Genomic DNA, 23558 nt, shown 5'->3' with positions numbered 1-23558 from the left:
TAATCATAGAAATTTCTTAATCAAAATAATATTATTCTTTATATGGTTAAAAAATTACTAATATTATTGTCACTATAGAAAAGTAGAAGTAATGAGATTGTTTATTTTAAGGTTGTTAAAAGAATAAAAATAATAAATATAATAAAAAATATTTTTTTTTTACCAAAATTGAATGTGTCTCTCTATTCAACTTTTTATTATTGTTATTATTCATATGAATGCATTTCTTGAAGAAACACATTCGTAACTTTTTTTTTTATTTTTTTAAAAAGAGACGCATTCAAGGGGGTAAATAAAATAAAGTAAAATATTCTGAATGCGTCTCTTGAGACGCATTTGGATAAAGACAAAAAAAAAATCCATTTTTTTTAAATAAGTTCAAAATTACCCATTTGACCTAATTAAAATAAAAAAGAACCCTAAAAATCTAATTAACCCAATTTTGGATAACTGTTTAAAAGTACAACTATTATTTTTAACTCCGATTGTTATATTTAAACAAATAAAAGATCATGAGCCATGAGTTCTGACATGGAACAAAAATTTTATTTTTCAATTCTATAAGAATATTTAAGAAAGCCTTTCATTTTCTCTTTCATTGATATGTATACTTATGGAGGAATTCATTACACATCCCAATCAATTTTGGATATGCTGTAAAATACAATCAACAAACTCAATCCCAAAAAAACAAAGGAAAAAAAGGGTAAGAATTGTTATATACATACTTTTTACACCCATGTGACTGACCTAACCCTCTACAAAAGCACACAAATTCCACAATCTTATTTCTACACAGAGAAATTAGTGGTACTACTGTAGTAAAGAATACAATTTCCGGTGAATCCTGACCATAACTTAGCAGATAAAACATAAATTATCATTACAAAAATTAATGGTTCGATCCTCTAACGCAGCAGTTGTTGCACTCGCAAGTTTTCATCTCCAAAAGTTTGTATCAATGAAAAACTTGAGGGGCAGCATAAAACTCACTCTCAATGAACCCTGGTCTGAGATCTTCTTGCCACAAGAACTTCAATGGAAAACAGACAAGATGTCCCCTAATACATTTCAGTCTCTCCATTGGATCTATCATCTTTACTTCTCCATTTTCATAGCTTTCTATCTTCTCAGCAGCTATTCCCAGATCTAGTGTGTTATGACCAAGTTTGCCCTTCAAATCGGACAAACTTTGACGTAAAGATGATCTGAATTCGACAGAATACAGTATGAATAAAGGGGTAAAAAAAAAAAAAAAAAAAAAAGAGCCTTAACAAAAAATGTTAAAAGGACGCGATATGTGTTGTTTGGTTACCTTGAGTTTATGTTGTCATTGGGGATACAAGAAAATACATCTTCATATATTGTTGTGTTCTCCTGTTTTGAATTCACACCCCACTTTTTCAAGATTAGTAAGAGCAGAAATCGAAGTATTAAGGGGTCCTTTTGGTAACATTATTATTTATTGTTTCCTGTTTTTTGTTTAGAGAAACATGAGCATTTGGTAATTAATCCCGTTTCTCGTTTCTCATTTTCAGAAAGGTTTTTTTAAAAAATGTGCAGAAATTTTGGAAACAACAAGAACAAGTTTTTCCTGTTTCTTGCCAATTTTTCTAAAACATATATAAAAGCTTTATTTTATTATTATTGACTTATAAAAATGCATAATAAATTTCTAAGAATAAATATAAGAAAAAGAAAACAAATTTTAGATAGGGTAACTATTTTAAATAGCAAAATTGTCGGAAATATTTTCAAACATAATAAAATGTCACTGTCTATTAGTGATAGATAGTGATAGACACTAATAGGCAGTGACATTTTGCTATATTAGTAAATAAGTTGACATATTTTTCTATATTTGAAAACAACCTTTTAGATATTTAATTTTAAAAATTAATTTTCACAAAAAATAAAAAACAAAAAATAATTACTTATTACCATACATTTTTACAGAAAACAAAAAACAAGAAACAGTTACCAAACGCAATTCTATTTTACTTTAAAAAAAATGAGGATACTTGAATTAACCAAATGAGCCCTAAATGACTCACTAGTGAAAAAGTTAATGGCTTGCTCATATCTATTCTACAAAAACTCGTTATTCTCACCTGTGCCGTAGCTAACCATAAATCTTTGTACGTTGCTTCTACTATAGGATCAAGGATTTGACTGACCTGTGTAAGTAGTTAAGGCATATAAGATAAATTGAATTTGTATGGTCTTCATGTAGCGATGTCATGGAAGAATAATGAATGATGGGAAATGAAAAAAATATATTTCTAAGGAGTAATGATTTAAAGTTCTGAGACAACTCCTAATATATATAAATTAGACAAACCTCTCCAAGATGAAGACCGAGGTGCTCACACCACAAGGAGCATCGTAAACTATGAGCGAATTTTCCAGCTTTCCAAGGTTTTCCATTCATAGATGAATCAACAAACTCTTTATCCTCAATAATTACTCCAATCTGCAGAGGGAATATGGTGATAGATAGAGTATACATTTAGAAGTAGAACAGACTTTAGTACCGAAAAAAAGCTAGGCTAAATTATTATAAGTACCTATGAACTTTGCCCTTTATTTAAAAATAATCCTAGAGTCTTTTAAAAGTTGTAATGTTATCTTTGACCTTTTATATGGTTTCAAAATTATCATTGGAGTAGAAATCCTTTAGAACGTTGGATGAAAAATCAACGTAGCAGTGACATGGAATGCTTGTCTAGATTAAGTCTAAAAGAACAACATTCAAATATGTCGACCTTTCGTCCAACATTCTAATGACTTTACTACTCCAATGACAATTCTGTAAATGAAAGGCCAAGGAAACAAATGACAGCTTTTTTTGGGGTACTTTGCACGTTTTTGAAAGAATATGGAATATTTTGAAACAAAAGACAGCTTTCCTTTTTGATAAGAAACAATTTCACTGTGAAAATTGACACCGTAAGTTAAGAAATTTGAATTTAAACTTAAAACTTAAAGTTGTTTTTACGAACTACCAAACTTTTTTTCTTTTTAACAGACTCTAAAATAGCTTAGAGCGATACCTCAGAATCTCTGGATCCAAGTAAACTTCTATCATTAATATTGGAGGAACCAATAAAGGTAATACAATCATCGATTATCATCAATTTGCTGTGCACATACACCTGAAAAAATATAATCAGGTAGTTCATTACAAGGCCAAATTGATGGCATTTTAAAACTTAAACCTTTGATATTATTAAAGAAATTTCTTTTAGTTTATTGTAGTAGTTGATCATATGCCAACAACTATTAATGTCCATTAACTAACATTTTTAGCTTTTCTATGCAAGATCTATAGCTGATATAAAGACTTTTTTCTGGCAAAATTGAGAGGCTATATTTATATATCCTATTTCATGACAGCTCATCTGATGTTAACATTGAACATTCTATAGGACCAAGATCTGGATCCCTTAGGGTAACCAATAACCATTATGATTATAAAATAAATAAACTAAGTGTCTAAGACAAACCATCTACAAATTTTGGGAGGAAGCTAAAAGTGTACCTGACTTGTGGCAATTGGACCACCATCAAATAGTCTGCCATATGATCGAAGGCCACAAAACAAAATATAATCTTGTGTTTTAGGACCCAATAAAAGATTGAGACGGTACAGTATCGAAGTTTTTTCCCAACTAATTGTTCGGTACTGCCAATGCATCAAGGCTCGAACAGTTGCTGCACCATTATCATCTACACCACCCTGATGGATGCAAAAGGGACAGGGAGCAGATAGTCCATGAAGCCAGGCATCAAAAGACAATAGAAAGGAAAGACTAGAAATCTAATATCTTAAAAGTTAATTGAAATATACAAATACATACCTGAAATCCAGGTAAGAGTGGTAAAACAATAATAACTCTAAAACATTGTTTTTCTATATGAGCCAGCCATATACGTTGGTATAGTGCATCCAGAACCCGATTTTGTATGGTCTCATCCCCTGATAAACCTGATATGAAAAACTGGTTCTGGAAGTAAAACAAAAGGATAAAACTCATTCATCACCTCATTGAGCTCAATACATTTGACACACACGTTACTAAAAATTTGTTGCTGACTCTATTTTATGCACATGATACTGTTCAAGGATAAGAGAAAGTGATTCCTGATTGGCTAAATAACAGGCTGAGAAGCACGTGCACTTTGTGCATATTTACTCATTCTATTCACCTATTACATGCAGCCGACATTTTCCTTCTTTTATCACTCTATTTTTTTCATTATTTGTAATTGTAAATATCCTAATATGAATATTTTTGCCCGTAACATAACATTATTGCCGAGATATATGTATGTCCTTTTTTTCATAGCCTAGTTGTTATATTGGCTGATTAGTTTCCTTTTGTGTGATAACTAGGTCTTTCTTTTTTAGGATTATAATGATGTTAAAGGATTATTTAAGAGAACAATTTTTTTTCTTGTAAATAGTGTCCCATAAAAAACAGAAGTTCCCACAACTAAGGTTGTTACCTCAACGTAGATGAAGTGTTTTGCCTTTTGAATGGCAGAACAATAAGCAGCATGAATACTTGCTTCTGGTTTGCTTGTTCCTGCTGACCACTGGCTGATACTTCTTATTATCTAAAAATCACCAAGTAGACATATTCAAGAGAACAAACATACATAAGATACTTAATTAAGACAAATATGTAGATGTCTTTGTACTCATAGATAGATCTACTCGTCTTGAAAAAAATGTAAAGTGTCTATTACAAGGTTTACACGAAGGGGAAAAAAAAGTCTTTTAACCCTCAAGCATAACCTTCTTAATTGTCATTCATACAGAATCAGAGAGAAATAGCTAACCTGACAATTGCTAGTAGTAAGGGGACCAATTTCTTTGACCTCATTTATAGCAGCAACATGGTCACTTCCGTGTTCACTTTCCAACCAATCATTTGAAGTTTTCATATATGGTGGAGTATCAATAGTAGCTTCCCTCAGATGACCGAAAGCACCAAACTCATCCAAAAATCCAAATTCATCTAACGATCCATTTGTTTGTTCAAATTGGGTTAATGGTTCAACATTGTATGCTTGGAAAGAATCCCTGACACTACTTCGTATCTCCTTTGGCTGATTGGAAAAATTGTGATTCATGGAAAGACTATTTGTTTGCACGTTAGAATCTGGAAGTCCACCAATTTCCTGAGGCATCAGTAATGGAATATCTTCCTGAGGTGATAAGGAGGAAAAAACATCATCTGTGGTCTGCTTCTGATGATCTTGCTCTAAGTCTTTATTTTTAAAGCTCAACTCCGTGCGTTTTCCCATGTAATGTGGAAGGACCATGTCATGTTGAGGCATAAGTAGAGGTATTTTTTCTTCATTTGGGGCTTTGTTTCTCTAGAATAATGCTTTGACTCGTTAGAAAGGAAAAAATTAAGGTTGAAAACATGAGTATGTGTGTTACAAGATTGACCTTCGCATGGTTCCACCTTTGAACAAAGTGCCGAGCAATATCACGGCATGAAGATCCCCAAAGAGCACAGTGAACATCATGCCATGGCATTCGAGGACACTTCTCCCGCTCCAGTTCATCTTTCATTGTATCTTCCCAAGAATTTGGTTCAGATTCTCTAACACATGCAAAGTGGGTAAATCTATTATAATCAATAAATCAGCTTGGTTCAGATTCTCTAACACAAGCAAAGTGGGCAAATCTATTATAATCAACTAATCAGAAGTTCCCTAAAACAGAAGTATACTTCCAAAGAAGAAAAATTAAATATTTCTTTTGAAGTCTATCAACATCTCTGCTGTTCAATCAGGCATGACTCATGAGCATGTTTGAGAACACGAAAATGGAGAATGGTGATCTTTTAAATTGATTACAAGAAGTTCTCATCTTTTTTGTGAAGAATAATAGCTACCTCGGATTGTAATAGTCCTTTCCTGGCCACGTATAAGGAGGGAAGTCACTCACTTTATGTTCCATTGTATCATAGCGGCCAAAGCATAAATCCAAGCCTCCAATGAAGCAAATGTGGTGATCAACAATGACAATTTTTTCGTGATGTGACCTATTATTATGCATGGAACAGGTGATGAATTGTTTGAAAACAGAGGCTACAAATGACAGGTAAAATACAAAAAAAAATAACATAATCTATAAAATGCTTACCAATAGTAAATCCCAGTTGACATATGATCAGGAGAACGTAGTACCTTAATATTCTCATGAATATTTACAAGCCTCTTCTTACTATACATACTGTTGATTTTCAGAGCAATAGGAACCTCTTTATACATTAAGATGTAAATCTGCAAAAACATTAGCTTCAAAGTCAAAATAAATTTATACTGAGTTCTAGAAAATGAATCATCATGATAATAATAAAAAAAAATGTATGGGATCTACTCAGAGCAAAATTAGGGGCTGTTTACACTTAAAAAGATCCAAGGTCAAACCAAATAATAGCTAGATAACACGTACATACATAACTTCTAGAGCTGCATTAAGAGCTGACTAAAAGTTTAAGGCTTTAAGCTAATTTTATTGTATCCCACAACATCAGCAAAGTATTCAAACTTAGTTAATTCCTAACAATGCAAAAAAAGCCAGTATTTTAAAATAAATTGTTATTTCACTCAGATCTTGGGAATTACTTAAACACCTTGACACCTTCTTTTGCTTTTGTTTCCAGCAATGCATCAAGCCGTGATGAAGAATGATTGTGAAAAGGACGTCGCATATAAAGCTCAGGGCAAAGCCACCAACCAGTGATGAATATCTGCAAAGACCATTAGACCACTTAAGTTTACAGTGGGATTTGAACAAGCATGTTGTTTCATTTCTGATGTGGACTATAGGACCTCAGATTTTGCAGCCTCAATAGAGCAAGCGATTGCTTCAAAAGCTGCACGACCATCTATGAACCACTGAGCTTGGCTTTCATCATCACTCAAACCTCTCTGAGGAGCAAAAGAACCAAAGCGATGAGGGTGGCACCAGCCATCTTGGGGTCCAAAACCAGCATCATTAATTGATGAGACCCATTCTTTGACTTTGGTGGTACTTGTGGTTCTGAACCTCATGTCCCCATCTCCGCATCTAACCTTTTCACAACATTCTGTATTGTCATTAAATGTGAATGTGGTATATGAACTCTCTTCCCAAAGTATTAATTATTCATGAGACTTAATATCCAACCATAAAGAAATCAAAGTTGAAGATTTTAGCACAAGGAAAGAAATAAATGAATTCCTTAACCAGCATTACCAGACAAGTTCAATTTTCATAACCACAAATGAAAATCTCAGTTCAACTATGACCTTGCAGAAAATTGCGGTGTGGTAACAAACAAGTTGTGTAAAGAAATTACATAGAGCTGGACGAAGTAACAAAAGATGGGTTGAATTACTGCAAAACTTGAAATTGGAAATAAGAAGAGCAAAAAGAAGAAAAAAAAAATGCACCTTAAATGAATAATGTAAAGGATTGCGCTCCTTGACTTGATATGCTAAGCATGTTTGGGATTCCTCCTTCTCTTCTAATGTTGGTATCACATCAAAAATAATTATATCTAGGAGTTTAGTGTCCATAGGATCAGCAACCAAGGCCAAGAAACCTGGTTTCAAAACAGCCCAAACCTGTTTGTCATCAGGGGTGGTCAAAAAAACCAAAGTATTGATCATTGAAAAAAGAAAAGGGCATGGTGCAGTTATGTGCCATTTTTTTTTCAGTAAAATTATATGCAATTCATGATTGTTAAAATGAAGAAGTATTAATAGCATGTGTAAAATTTCTCTACTTGAATATAAAGAACCTTCTGCTAAAGCAATCAATAGTAAAGGGAATTAACTCATCACTATGAAATTTAAATTCGTTCAAAAGCATCATAGGAGTAAGTAAACAAACCTTTTTCCAATTGTACATGCAGCAACTGCACCAATGACATGCAAAACAGTTTATACTAGAATCAGTTCCTGTGAGTTGTTTTAAATGCTTCACCATTAGGTAACCTTCTTTCAACTTCGGACCGTGTTCTCTTACAAATGACATCTTTGAGACTTCTAAAAATTTGCAGACCTGCTTTCCAAGATTACTTATTTAGAGAAACTGAGGAGGTGAAGGGGGTGCAACATGACCAAATTGATATCAGAAATCTTCAAACAATCACTCATACATGATACATTTTCCTAGTTTGTAAGAAGGATGAGGAGTTTGGAATTTAATTACATTGGTATCAAAGTACATCAAAACTAAACGAGACAAGTTACTATTTAATTCTTTGATCAAAGTTACTGGTCTTTCTACGAGAAGCTGATGTTTCAAGAAAATTTACACTCACCTCACGAGAATTCACAATATCCAAGTTCCCAAAAAAGTGATTTAAGTAACCTTGCATTGCTAGCTTTGCCTTGTCTGAAATGGACCGCTGTCCTCCCAGTGCTGGCTTAATGATGGGTAAAGCAGCAACAGAAGGAACATTCCTGTACATTTTAGAAGAAGATAAATTTTCCAAAGCATCAATTACTCCCACAAGATCGACCATATGATAAAATGATCAATTTGGCATCAAGCATAATCTTTATGTATTAGCTAATTGGGTTAAACACTACGCTTGCATGTATCAACCTGTTTCTTGTAGTTTGTTCATCATGAAAAGAAAAAGCTCCATCATCAGACTCGTCATCATGATGAACTACAGCCGTATGGTCTACTATTCCCAAGTTGTGAAGCCATTCTTTCACCTAGCATGTTTACATGACAGGACCAATCAAACCAAAAAATTATGACAAACAAACAAAATAGGATCCAAGTTTTACATTTCAGGGCCCTTGTTCATAACAATTTTGATTTTGATTATCTATTATCGCATCTGTTACTAAGAATTTTCTTCATTTTGTATTCTACTTCCAAATTACTGTCAATAAACCAAAAAAAAAAAAGGTAGTTTTAAATTTTCGTTTTTTGTTCTTTAAATTTAACTAAAACTTCCAAAGTGTCATTATCAAATTGACCTAAAATTAACCAATTACATTCAGGATAGAGCTAATGGAGCAGAAATGTTACAGATAGAAGATGGTTTGGAATATCCCATATAATGCAAACCTGCTCTTGTTTCTCGTGAAGTTCTTCGATAAAAGCACGTCTCTTCAATGCAAAATGTAAATATAGAACTTGCGATGCTCTCTTCACTAACCTCCATTTAAACTGTTAACAGTGAACTTAATGTTAGTATCAATTTTTCACAATGTAACAACATTTTCAATTTGGATGGGAAAAGGAGAATAAATAAAAGTTTTATTAAAAGTTTAACTCAAAGTATCTAAGAAGCTCCTAAATTTTTTAGATATATCTCAAGTCTTTAACTAGCTTTAAATCTTGTCTACTATGGGATATTTTTTTTAATTTACATACCTATTTAAACTTTAAAGTTAGTCTACTAAGAGACATTTATTAAAATTCACACCTATTGAGCATAAAATTGAAAGGTCAAAGAACACGTCCATATTATACCAAATTCAATTTTATGCAAGTACGTAAAAAATATCAAGTTATGGGCCTATCTAACACAATTGAAAGTTTAGGAACATCTAAGACACTTTTTAAAGTTCAACCCATTAGACACAACACAACTTTGCAAGTCAAGAATATTTATAATTTAGGTTAAAATATCATTGTGGTCCCTATATTTCAAAGTTTGTTCAATTTTGGTACTTTCAATTATCCAATTTTAATCCTTGTACTTTCGATAAATCTTAAATTTAGTCCACACGGTTAGTTTGTTGTTGATTTTTTAAAAAGCTTTTTATATCTATTAGTATTTTTACTATAAATTTTGAAAACATATTCACATATTGTATTTCTTTGCATGAAAATTACTATTATTATTTAACCAATTTCGGTAAAAATTAACTTTGAACTACTAAAATTGGAAAATGGAAAGTAAAGTGACTAAAAATTAAAAAACTTCAAAGTATAGGGACAAAATGGTATTTTAACCTATAATCTAACCATAAATAAATAAGCATACCAAAAACACCTTGATAAAATATTAGCCAATTACTCTACCCCTTCCCTTACCAATCATTTCGGAAAAAAATTTCCCATAGAAGATTCAAACACAGAAATTCTTCTTTTCCTCACAAACATGCACTAATTAAATTTCCTTTCCATGTTCTGTTCCACAGCTGAGCGCATTAAACTTTCACGTTAACAAACAACAAAACCTAACAAATCAATATTCATAGACAGAAAAGTTCAAATCCGAAAATTTCTCGATAAAATGAAAACAGCTCAAAGCAAAAGCAAACAGGATGGCAGAGAAAGATAGACAGAGAAGTTCTGTTCAATACCTGTTTGTATTGGATTTCAATGGTGTAAGATAACAGCCAGGGACTGATATCTCCAGTATCCGGCCGCGAAACCGATACAATGGAAGCAATCGGCAGCTCCTCAAACACCCTAGCCGGTTCTCCACATTGCCGGAACGAGTGCGACGCTGAAGCTAACTTCGGCGGCTCAGCTTCCGACGGAGTTGTACCACTGGAAATCAATCTCTCCGTCGACATATCGCAGTGAATTACAGAGAATTCATGAAGGAAAACGTCGCCGGAAGTGAAGTCTTGCAACAAATTGAATGAAAATGGATTTTGAAATTGAAAGAAGAGAGTTCGTCGTATGGTTTTCCTTTTGGAGGTAACTTGAAGGAAATATAAAAGCCAATGAAAGTTGGTTATTTATTTACGTATTGGTACTGTTCAAACAGTTTTAAATATTTCTATGCCAAAATAGATAATGACTAAACTACCCTCGGTTTTTTTTGTTTTTTTGAGAAGTACAACTTTAATTAACAAGAACTAATAAAATGTCGATGTACTAAAAAAATGTTTATCATCATCATGAACAAGCTTGAGAAATTCAATGAGAAAAATCATGTCGATAAGAAGAACAAGCCTTATGCATTGATTGTCCATTGAGTTAGGATTGGCAAAATTCCTCGACCAGTTTGATCGGAGATGGGGTCAAATCGGAGACAGGACTAGGATGGGGAGGGTGTCTTCGACCCCAACCCTACCCCGATTAGGTTTTTAAATATTTTTTCTATATATATAATTAGATTTTAAATATTTTTTCTCTATATATATTAGGTATTTAACTTTTTATATTTAGCTTAGTTTTTAATTTAGCTCAATCTAAGTCCAACTAAAGTGTCCAGACCAAAACCAAAGATAATTTTACAAAAAGAATTTTTTTTTAGAAAAAATCACCATATGGAAATAAAAGGAGAAAACGGGAAATGGATCCCTGCGGGGACCCGTTTCCCCAACGGGGAATCCTCATCACCGTCCTCGCCTTGAAATGGCGGGATGGGGACAAGGGTGGGAATAAAATCCCCCATCAGGGGCGGGGGAGGGTTCAGGTCCCGTTGCCAACCCTACATTGAGCTAATTCATGAGCAACAACATTTTGCTTATCGCTTAATGTGTCGAAAACATTGCATATTTATAGAAGTAACTATCTGAAATATCTCATTTACGATGGTTTTAACCGCAAGGTGAGTTACATCAACTTGGTCAAGAAGACTAATAACCTCCATGCAATCAATTGATAATTAACGGATCAAATAGATACTTAATTTTTTAATTTTATGTCTAATAGATTCATGAATTTGAAATAGTATCTAGTAAGTTTTTAAGCTTTTAATTTTATGTCCTTGCATTTTCAATTTTGTATCTAATAGATCATTGATCCATTTGACTTTTTTAATTCAAAAACGTACTATACACGAAATTGACAGTTTTGGAATTTCAATGTATATCATATCAATTTTAAGTCTAATAGATTAGTTATGTTTTTAAAATTTTTGAAATATGTTGATGACCGAATAGATGCAAAAGTGAAAGTTTAAAATTAATTAAACACTTTAAAATTTTGGATGCTTATTGAAATTAAAATTAAAAATTTAATTTATAAGACTATCTTGTAAAGTACACAAATCTGTTTTAAAGTTTAAGGTCTAAATTTATAATTTAAAATATAGATTATAAAAAACAAATAAACAATATGTAATTAAACACCAACATTTTTATTAACGAACAAGAAAATTCATATTTTGTTATATTTTTCTTTAAAAAGTTTTTTTTTTTTTTTTTTTTTGGTGTCATTCTTTAGTTTTTATACTAAATAGTTTAAATCTATAGTTTTGAATGTGTGTATAATATTATCAGTTGAATTATAAATTTTAGAAATTTGTAGATACAAATATTCATTGTTGGGTATTTTCGTCTTATACAGTTTCAACTCTTTTTTTATATATATTTAAGATTTATTAACACTCATTATTATTATCAGGTTTAAATACTATTTTAGTTCCTATACTTTGAGTTTTTGTTCATTTGGATCTTTATAGTTTCAAAGTATTTATTTTAATCTCTATATTTTCAACTTTAGTTCATTTTGGTCCCTATACTTTAAAAATGTTCATTTTAGTCATTGTACTTTTAATTTTAGTTCATTTTGGTCTTGATACTTTTAAAAAATTGTCATTTTTGTCCATTCATTTTCACTTTTAAAGGGTAAAAATTATCAATACAAAGACCAAAATAAATATTTTAAAAGTATAAGAATCAAAATGAACCAACATTTAAAATATAGGGACTAAAATGATCATTTTAAAAATATAAGGACCAAAACGAACAAAAACGAAAAGTAGTATTTAAAACTTAGTATGATTAAGTTGTTGATGGAGGGCAAAATGGTAACTTCAGCAGCCCACAAGTGACAGAAGTTTGTTGGTGTGTGGTTGGCCAGGGGGAATAACTTAAAGAATATCCAACTTTTTGTGCCGTCTATTAAGAATATGCCAAATGGGTGTATGTTTGGTTCCATCCCATCCTCTTCAAAATCACATGCTTCAAACTTGGGACAATTATGTTTTGTGAAAATGATTGGATTTTTGTTATACAAAATTTTAACCTATAGTATTAAAAGATATATTAATACTTAAAACGCTCGAGCAAATTATTTACATTATCTCGGTATTCTATCAATAATACTAACAACAATCGAATAGAGGTAAACTTGAACAAAATCATGTCTCGACCAAGAAAAAAGTTTCAATACAGACTTCCATAGGTCGAATTCAGAATAACAAAGATTAAAATACTATCTCGATTATGTACTCAAATATTAATTTTAACTTCAATATTTTCAATTTTTGTTCATTTTAGTCCTTATACTTCTAAAATGTATTTTTAAAAGATGACTAGTTCAGACACTTCATTTTCATATTTATCTCCTTGTTTTTATTGAAATTTTAACATAATACTTCATTTACTAAATTTTCTAAAGAGTTTCTATTTTGTATAAAATTTTTAAATAAGGATTAAAACAATAGTTTTTAAAAATATAGAGACAAAAAAAAAAAAAAAATTGAGAATACAACGACTAAAATGAATCAGGACTAAAAAAGATATAATTCTAAAGAGTTTCTATTTTGTATAAAATTTTTAAATAAGGATTAAAATGGAGATGAATAATTAAAAAAAATGTGATCAAGAGTTTAGAGACAGATTTTCTCTATTAAAAAAACTAAAAATTAAATAGGTACAATAATCAAAATCCACTAAAAATGATTTTGGAACTTTCCTTCATTTTAAAAAAGACAAAAGTAGGTTCATAATGAACTGAACTGTATGGTGAAAAAAGGAAAAACAAAACAATGTGAGATAATTATATAGAGGGCCCTTTCTCGATATACATCTATTATCTCAATACATCCAATATAAATTACATCAAGATTCTACTCATTTTAAAAATATTATGTACTTTTCCCAGATTTTATACCAAATCTTATATATTTCAAACTTTCTACAAATTCAATCTTACGTAAATTTTCAAATCTTGCATTTTGGTTTTTAAATTTTGGGAAATATTAAATTTTACAGAAAAAAATTGGTAAGATATGGAAAATATTTAAAATTTCGGAATCTTGGACAGATTAACACTGAGATTCTATATATTTGAGCTTTCTCAGCGAATTTTCGAACAACTAATTCTCGAGCAACTTAACACCAAAATTCACATATTTGGGTTTTCTTGGTAAATGTTTAACAGATTAAAGATTCTATATATTTTTCATATCTTACTTAATTTTCTGCAAAATTTGATTTTTCTTAAAATTAAAAAATCACAAGTGAATCACCTGAAAACCATTTGGAAAAATTGGAAATTCAAGATAATTTAGGAACAAAAATTGGGCTAAAAATTTGAAACGTTACATAAATATTTGATGTAATATTTGGTAAAGATAATTGAGTTAGTAAAAAATTTGAAAATATATAGTAGTCGATATGTACCAAGAACACCCAGATCAATTGATAGGTTAGAAAAAATTGACTTTTTAACTAAATCTTAGTGGCCGATCTTGCTCAAGATGGATCAAGAAAAACTATTCTAACGATTTTTTTTTAAAAAAAATGCAAGTTCTAAAAAGTGAAAACTTGAAGAGACTATGTCCGACGATTCTCGCAAAATGCTTTTAAACCTTTTTAAAACAATTCTCAAACATGTCCTTTCCTTCCTTCGACCTAACTTCAAGTAAATATATTACTGCCAGAAGCTTCGTACCAACTTGGTTATGGTTATAGAATTTTCTGTTAACATATGATTGTTTCCTTTCTATCTTGATAACAATTGCCGTAACCCAAGATTCATTCCAATTTGAATCTCGACCTAAAAAGATAGATTTTACAAGAGAAGGAAAAGGAAAAAAAATGGTAAAATATGGTATCTAAGCAACTAGCTTGATAACGTTTTCGTTTCTTATTTCCTGTTTCTTGTTTCTTCTCTTTTGAAAACAAGAAACATGAATATGTTTGATAATTATTTTCTATTTCTTTAAAAAACAGAAACATAAACTTGTTTGATAACTATTTTTTGTTTTTTTTTTCTTATTTTTCCTTTTGTTTTTAACAATATAATATAAAAAGAGAAAATATGTCATACATTAAACATCAAAAAAGATATTATCAAAAGTTCATGTCATCTAATACAAATGAGTTTCGATGAAAACTAAATATAATAACAAATTGTATCATATTCGTCATATGTTACCCAAATTTGACTACACTGTCATCTCTAACTCGAACCATTTATTTTAAATGATGTCAAGTCAAATCTAACTTAATTATATTATTATATAAATGTCGTGGTTGTAAAATATTAAAGTTAAGTTAAATGAATGTCTTTGTTGGCAAAATTTATATATATATCGTAAAAGTCTACTCAATTTCAGATATACTAAAATATTAGAATTAAGATAATATATAAACATGCATATTGCAAAATTTAATACTCAAAAGTTAAAATATATATAAAAAATTAGTATACATGTTGAAAATTAAGGCAATATAAAAATCTAAATATTGGAGAATTTTAAAATCCAAAAAAATAAAACATAAATATAGTAAAATTAATTTTGTAAATAGCAAATTTAATAAATAAAGTATAAAAGATAGAAATAAATTATGCATGAGGGGAGAGTATACATGGAAGAGAGAGAAATAACCGAATAAATAGATAAAGAAATAAATAAATATACATATATATATAAAGAATAAATAAAAGTGCCTTGAAAGTTGAAATTTGAAAGATAAAAAATTTAACATACATATTAAAAATTAAAATAATATATAAATCTAAATGTTGGAGAATTTTAAAATTCAAAATTCAAATAAAATATAAATATAGCAGACATTTTTTTTTTGTAAATATAAAATTAATAAATAAAATATGAAATATGGAAATGAATATAAAAGAAAACAAAACAAAATAAAAGTGCACATCTTTGGACTTGAAGACACAACCAAGAGAAAACTACCAATAGGCCAATGGTACATTTTGTTAAATAAAATAAACAGTTTAATATAAGATAGAAACGGAACAGGTAGTTTCTCAAAATGTGCTCATTTTTTATGAACAATTATCAAACAAGTTTGTTTCTTGAAAAATGAACAGTAAATAGGAAACAGGAAATGTAAACGTTATCAAATGGACCCTTACTAACTGAAACTCCAGTTTCGACAAAGGCAGTGAACTCTGGTAAGAGCTGCCATGTAATCATCAGACCTGAAAAAAGGAGAGGCATTGCCCATTTATTGAACTTATTGAATTGGTTGCACAAAAAACATGGATTTCTTTGGACGATTCAAACCTCTGTCCATAAGGAGATTGGCAAGCTGCAACTATATGTTGTTTGGCTGCATCCAGTTTTTTCTGCAAAAAAGGAAAATATGATCCCAGAAAGTCACTTTTCCAGCCGTTCTCATGAAGAATTATTGCAAATAAAATTTTGAACTTCCGACTTCAAGGAAGGAGTATATATCAATTACCGCTAAGTTATGCTCAGATCAAGTATTATGCTTGTACCATCTCATCTCCACATAAAATGCAGTTTGATTATCATCTATAAAAATCACATGGATTGTTAAGTGTGTTTTCTTGATTTAGTTTACTCGAGTAAACCATCATAGATTGGCCTAGTGGTAAAGGGACATGACCTTGATAAAGGACTAAGAGAGCATGGGTTCAATCCATAGTGACCACCTACCTAGGATTTAATATCCTGTGAGTTTTCTTGACACCAAATATTATAAGATCAAACAGGTTGTCCTGTGAGATGAGCTGCACGTAACTTGATCCGAACACTAATGGATGTAAAAAAAATAAAAAAGTTTACTGGGGTATGTTATTTAAACTAAGAAGCTAAATGTGTATCAAACTAGTCTTAAAAATAGACCTTTTGTTTGATTAGAAATTACAAGTTTGGTAGTTTAAGAGATGAACTTCAACTAGTGTAGTAGTTATTACTCTAAAAGGGTCTATAATAAGGACTTAAGATATCTTTTAAGGTTTGCGTTTATTTTTCGACGTGGAAAATTTAGACCTCGTTTGATATGTTCTCATTTTTAGTTTTCTATTTCTGGAATTTGTGTGTTTCCAGCATGTGGGAGAGGTTAGAGAAAAGAACACATTTAACTTCATTGCGTGAGTTAGATATGTCAACATGCCAAATTATGATTCCAAAACAGAATAATTGGATACTTTACCCTGAAGATAAGCAGCTGGGTTGTCTTAAGAGAGGTAGAGTTTGAAGATTAAGTGCTTCTTCTCATTAAAGAAACCTGTCATTGTTTAGGAAAGTACTTTGAACGCAAGCTGTCGAAAATTTCTGCGTACTCAAATAGAACATCCTCATCACAAAATACTTCATCCCAAATCTTGAAGAGATCAAAGTTTCCGGAGGATGGAAGACACGTCATGAGTCTGCAGAGAGATCAATCTCGGCTAGTTTGTAGAAGGTTTGGGAAGAAAGAAATGCTAGAATTTTTCTAGGCAAGACAAATCTTTCAAGGATGTTTTAGAGTTAGCCACCACAAATGCCTTCTTTTGGTGTAAAGATATACAGGCCATCAAGCGCCATAGTTTCTCTTTTCTAATATCAAATTGGAAGCATCTTTTATATACTCTTTGAAGGAATCTCACTTTTACACCCTTTGAAAGGGTCTCTTTTGTATATCCTTGGGTATTCCATTTCTTCAAAGAAATTGTTTCTTATCCAAAAAAAAAAAAAAATTACGCTTGTTTTCTTCCGATTTTCTATCTATAGTTTGAACCTTTCTTGAAGAAATAATTAAATTCTTAGTCAAATTAAAAATAAATAAAAAGTTTTTAATCATTGTTATTTTTAGTTTTCAAAACTTGACTTGATTTTTTAAAACATTGGTAAAAAGTTGATAACAACACAAAGAAACTTAGAGGTGGAAGTAGTATGTATAAGCTTAAATTTCAAAAGCCAAATGATTATCAATGGAAGCCTTGATAATTTAAAATCCTGGTTGCCTTTTGGAACCGACCTTTGACTGGGCGAAACCACTCTGAAAATTAGTGAGAGTAGACCATGAGCACAATCCAAAAATTGGGGTATGATTTCGATTCTATTGCAAGACAATTTGTGGTATTTTAGAGTAACAGAATGTTTTATCCTAGTTCTGTACCTATCAAAGAAAGGCCTGAATATTATAGTTGTTGACAAGGTAAAAGGACAAGAATATTGCTTCAGGCTATTCTTTGATTTTTCAGAGACTAAAAAACAGTACGTTGCAGGGATAGTTAGTAAAACAGTATAAAGTAAGCAAGTCTTTGAACCTAACCTCTGCTTCATGATAAAGCCCAGCATATAGAGAGGCATAAAAATATTCATTCTCACGGCCACTTGAGAAGGCAGCAATAAGCTATGAAGTAAAAACAAGTCTTCTGTCAGACCATAATCTAGAAAATTAAACAATATGGGTAGCAAAATGGTGCATCAAAAGGCAATTTAGAGATGATTTGTCGACAAGCATATTATGTTAAGGCAACAGCATCGAAAATAATTTAAACAGAATAGATACTTCAGAAAAAACAAAAACCCATTGAACTTTGAAGATGTAATGACCAAATGACTGAAAAGGAGAATTGAAGATAGAGGAAAATAGGCAGAAGTTCCATACTTTCTCTGGATGGCCACCATCTTTAAACATGTTGTAAGCTTCCCGCATGACGGGTCGTGAATCTCTACCTACCTGCAAATATTATAAAACTTCCAAACATGATTTTGATGAGTTTGCTATAACTTAATTGGTATTTCTTCTACAAGTGATTATGAAAAATGTGCTTCACTTAAAGCACGATCTCTCAAAATTCATCTCAAACTCACTAAGTCACTCTTATAGCAATATTTCATCCCTGCTTTTATCATCTCATAAATATTTTGTCACAATAAAATTTTAGCTTACCTCAAGAAATCGCCTTCTTGCTTCATCAACTCCATACAATTGAGCTTCACAAAGAAAACACCAAATAGACTCCTCTGTGTCGTTTGGATTTTGAGCAACATCTAGTCGGAACTGCTCAGCTCCCTCTTCAAATCTAAAAAGAGATTCCTACTTCAATTATTCAAACTCATCCAAATTAACATAATTATATTCGTACTAATGCTAAACTCAGCAGCTTCTAGTTTGATTCAAAATTTTTAAACGGTTTCAAGATAATGACTTGACAAATCCATTTCTGATTTTCTTCTGCATTTCTTCATATCATAAATGTAGCAGAAAAGGAAAATTGGGGAAGATCGATACCTATCAAGGTAGTAAAGTGAAAGCCCTCTTTGCCAAAGATCTGATAACAACCATAACGAAATGTATATTAATTAAGTAATGCACTGCTAAGGATTAAGAATAAGTCACTGATCTAAACCCTAACCGTTTCAATTTCCTTTCCAAGTAACTCTAAAGCAAGATATCTCTATTCAAACTTTGATAGTTGTCATTTCGTCATCATTCAGAACTTAATATAAACAAACTTGATAGTTAAGCTAAAAAATCAATTTCAGTTTTCAAAATAAATTACTAACACCGCCGCAAAGTGTTGGAACCTACATGCCTTTTGACGAGGATCCAATTCAATTGCCTTATCGAATTCTGCTAAAGATCCCAAAACATCGCCCTAAGAAACAACAAAAGTTACACAAATTCAAACCGAAAATACTAACAATCAAAGCAATTTTACATGAGTTAAAAGAAAGAAAAAAAAAGGTACCTGCCTAAAGAGAAGCATTCCACGTCGAATAGCAGCAACAGCGTCGCGAGGGTTGTTTCCCCCAGTTAAGGCGTCCCAAATTCCAGAGACTGAAGGAACGAACAATCTTCTAGATAACGACAATGGCGGAACGTGATTGAGCGTGATTCTCATCGGAAGCGAGCTCGGAGAGTGGGAAATTTCGAGGGTTTTGGTTGAATTGGGGAAAGAAGGCGCGATGAAAGGTATGTGAAGCGAATGAGAGATGGAAATGGAGGATTTGAGACTGGAGATTGCAGCCATTGTTGAAGAATTCAATGAAATTGAAGAAGATTGAGCTGGTGCTTGTGAGAATTCGGAGACGATTGCTTCGTAATATTCCCATTTTTTATTTTTTTAGATAAAAGGAATTGACGAAGATAAGGCGCGAAAATGAATGATAACTAACGGGCTTGTACCGTACGGGAGAAATTGCGAAGACTAACTATGTAAATTTTATAAAATATAGAGAAAATAACAATAAATATAACAACACGAGAAAGAAAAAAGAAAACATGTGTAGTGTGTACTATGTCAATTGTGGTATCTATACAATAATCTCTACCATATCTATTTATAGGATTGTGAAAATAATAGGTTACAAGATCAAAAATAAAAGGGAACAAGAAAAATATGAAGATTAACGAAGACGTTTATCGATGAATTTGTAACATAAGGATGTTATAGATATCGAATATTCATAATACTCTCTTTAGATGCCCATTGTATATAGAATATATGTCTCGTTAAAAACTTCATTATCAGGAAAAACTCAATGGAAAAAATCATAGTGAAGGAAAAATAGTACATTATTCATATACTTTAACAACTGGCTCATAAAAACTTTGGTAGGAAAACACATTGAGTTAAAAAACTATAGTTAATAGAAAAAGACTGCAGCACATTTATTCCCCCTCATGAAAGCATCACTTGATAACTCTTGGTTGTCACGTGCAAATGTTGTGTGTTAACTTCTCAAATGTTGTTGTAGGATAGCACCTTCATCAATAAGTCTTTCAAGTTATCTTTTGAAGAAATTTATTGAATAGTGATGTTGTCATTTGATGCTTTATTATTGTCTTCATATAAGAACATTATTTACTAGCCTCATGAATTATTAGGATTTCAGCATGACTTAAAGTAGAAATTATTATAATCTGCTTCATAGGCTGCCATACTATAAAAATACTTCTCCATGTACTAAGTAACATGTTTAAGATCTTGTTCATATAGGTTAGATAAGTAACAGACATCTTCACAACCAACTAGATCACAATTAGATTTATGAGAATAAAATAAATCTTGTAAAATAATTCTCAAGTAAAAACATAGCATATGTTTAACTTTACTCCAATTTCTTTCTTTGGAGAAATATTATATGTATGTAACAAAATTACTAAAAATACTACAATATGTAGTATATAAACTATAAAGATATGAGTGTATTTATTTCTCAAAATTATGGTTTTTCAGGATTTAAAGTTCTTCGTTATCTTTCTGATATCAGATGATATAATTTTTTTACACTAAGTGAATGAATCATTATGGTAATGTAATTGGTCCATATAAGATCTTTTATGTATAAATTGATGCAATTTCATTTGTTTTATGCTTTATTTGCAAGCTAAAGGAAAACTTACTATCTCAATTTCTTTCTTATGAAACTTTATTGCCTTTGAAATTTCTTAAGGAGTTTATGCTCGTATCATCAATATATATATCATTCTTTAATATTTTACTTATATGATTTTTGTACATTTAATCCTTAAGGGATATATTATTAAGAGATTCATATAAATGTACAATAATTACATCTATTAAATGCAGGTTAAGCTTTTCATGCACAGTTAGATAAATTAAATATCTCATGGTATTGAATCCACCAAAGTATAATATGTCTCCTCATAATCAATACCAGTTCTTTGCAAGAATTATTGTGAAACTTGTTTCACTTTATTATTGCGACCTCATTCTATTTGTTTTTATTATAAATACTCGTTTGTATCTTACATATTTGACATTTTCTAATAGTTCTCACGATAAAATGAATTTATTTCTATTGGATTGTTTCTTTCCACATAAGTCAATCATTTCTATGTTGCAATATTTTTCAATATATTTGAGTATGTAATACTCATTTTCATAAATGATATTGTGAGCAATTTTGTATGAAAAAATGTTATCAACTTATTTAAATATGGTTCCATCGTTTTCTTGTCATGACATATAATATATCGAGATATCTTTATTATCCTCATTTACTTCAAGATTCGTATGAATGCTCATATTTAGGATTTTTTTCGAGAATATCTATATTCTCAACTGAGTCATTGATTAACTGCTTCTTTTTTTAGGATTTTATCTTTGGAACCCATTTGTCTATCAGAGTTCAAGTGTGTTATAGACTCATTAGTATTGACAACTTGTTACATTGGGATATAACTTGGTCATTTTCTTGCAACCGTAAATGTTCTGTAAATGCATCTAGCATTGATTTGCAATATTTTACAAATGAATTATCTTTTAAACTTCTGGTACAAAGTGATCCGATGATCAAAATGAGATAATATTTATGTATTTTATTCAATTTACTTTTCCAACTTTTCCTTAATTTCTCCCCCTAATGTTGGAAATTTTGTCTTACTAATAACAATTAAATTATGTAGTAAATAATCCACTTGCCAGGGGTTCAAAGTAATTAGTTGATGTAAAATCAATTTCAACATAGATTTTAATTGCTCCATCATCTTAATTGTTGTTGTGGAACAATTTAAACATTTACTACATATCTTGATGAAATATAATTGGCTTATGGCTATAAGCTCATTAGTCATTGGTCGAGCATACACAATAAATGATTTCATAAAAAGTTTTGTTATTTGAACATAAGCTACGGGATGTTTAACACTTATCCCAAACAATTATTAAATGTTTGGGATGCAAACTCACTAGCATTTTCAAAACAAAATAAAAAATATATATGTGACCATCAACTAGATGCACCAACAAAAATCATAAAACCATGAATCTGTTCCAAAAGTAGGAAATGTTCAATTTAAATTTTAGCTAGTGAAAGTTTGGTAATTAATCTATTGAGAAAACGACACCATGGTAATTTATTAGATCGAAGAATCTTCTAGTTCTTCAAGGAATGTCAATGTATATTTTCACTACTGACCCAAAATAACTCATCCTGTCAATGGAAAACATATTTGGATCAATGAACTTCAGGTTTATTGTTGCATATATTTCAACTACACAAATATGTGTTAATACAATTTAGAAGGAAAAACATAACTTTTCTATATGCACTTCCTATAGAAGATAATAGATATAGTATATAAATACCATATGTTATTCTTATTATCAATCTTTCTCTATGATATCTATTACAACATATACCTTCTAAACTTACTAAATTTCTCTTTGATTTACAAGAGAATAAAATATATCACTTGTCAATTTTGCTCCTCTAGCAAAAGATTGTTTTCTTTTTCAAAAATCTTTAATCGACTTGATTTCATATTTGATTTTTCGCTTCAAACATTTGAATTTTTGAAAACATATTGTCTACTTTTAATTATAATACGCATAGATATACTATATGCAAAACATAAATATTATTTATTCTTATTCTCTTCAAGAGATTTAAAAGAAATTTAAATATCTCATATACAAGTTTTCAAAAACAATAATAATCTCTTTAGGAGATTCTAAGAAACTTGTAACATAATATCATATTTAGGAGTTAAAAAATAAGTTATGATCTCTTTAAGAGATTCAAATAAATTTTCAAAGTTTGCTTCCACACGTCGTTTCTCTTTCCGTGATAAGGACTTTATTTCTTATTGTATGACAAGTACAAGATTATTGTCTGTGTTTTGCATCACATTTGAAAAATGAAATTTTC

The 23558-nt window shown here is 30.6% G+C and overlaps 2 protein-coding genes across 3 annotated transcripts; both read right to left on the bottom strand.

The window, feature by feature from the left end:
- Window positions 1-584: 584 nt before the first annotated feature.
- LOC120079410 (phospholipase D zeta 2-like) lies at window positions 585-10704 on the bottom strand. Its single transcript, XM_039033575.1, has 20 exons — window positions 10345-10704; window positions 9098-9199; window positions 8621-8736; window positions 8334-8475; window positions 7901-8071; window positions 7459-7632; window positions 6856-7098; window positions 6657-6773; window positions 6164-6303; window positions 5913-6062; window positions 5462-5618; window positions 4846-5385; window positions 4510-4620; window positions 3861-4007; window positions 3542-3739; window positions 3054-3155; window positions 2342-2473; window positions 2112-2177; window positions 1316-1377; window positions 585-1208 (listed from the first exon to the last, which is right to left on the bottom strand). The coding sequence occupies exons 1-20, from the start codon at window positions 10558-10560 to the stop codon at window positions 959-961; spliced, it is 3336 nt and encodes a 1111-aa protein (XP_038889503.1). The 5' UTR covers window positions 10561-10704; the 3' UTR covers window positions 585-958.
- A 5186-nt stretch (window positions 10705-15890) lies between these two features.
- On the bottom strand, window positions 15891-20020 carry LOC120079523. 2 transcript variants are annotated; one of them, XR_005482254.1, is made up of 9 exons: window positions 19631-20020; window positions 19471-19537; window positions 19171-19210; window positions 18829-18961; window positions 18544-18615; window positions 18205-18285; window positions 16384-16457; window positions 16206-16267; window positions 15891-16120 (listed from the first exon to the last, which is right to left on the bottom strand). XR_005482254.1 is itself a non-coding variant. In XM_039033735.1 (8 exons), the coding sequence occupies exons 1-8, from the start codon at window positions 19910-19912 to the stop codon at window positions 16054-16056; spliced, it is 804 nt and encodes a 267-aa protein (XP_038889663.1). In that variant the 5' UTR covers window positions 19913-20018; the 3' UTR covers window positions 15891-16053. The 2 variants fall into 2 exon arrangements, 1 of the variants encoding a protein (XP_038889663.1); XM_039033735.1 differs by lacking the exon at window positions 16384-16457 and having other exon boundaries at window positions 19631-20018.
- Window positions 20021-23558: the final 3538 nt, after the last annotated feature.

The sequence above is a fragment of the Benincasa hispida genome, chromosome 6 (assembly GCF_009727055.1).
Source record: "Benincasa hispida cultivar B227 chromosome 6, ASM972705v1, whole genome shotgun sequence".
Classification (NCBI taxonomy): domain Eukaryota; kingdom Viridiplantae; phylum Streptophyta; class Magnoliopsida; order Cucurbitales; family Cucurbitaceae; genus Benincasa; species Benincasa hispida.
This window is presented reverse-complemented; position numbering and strand designations above follow the sequence as displayed.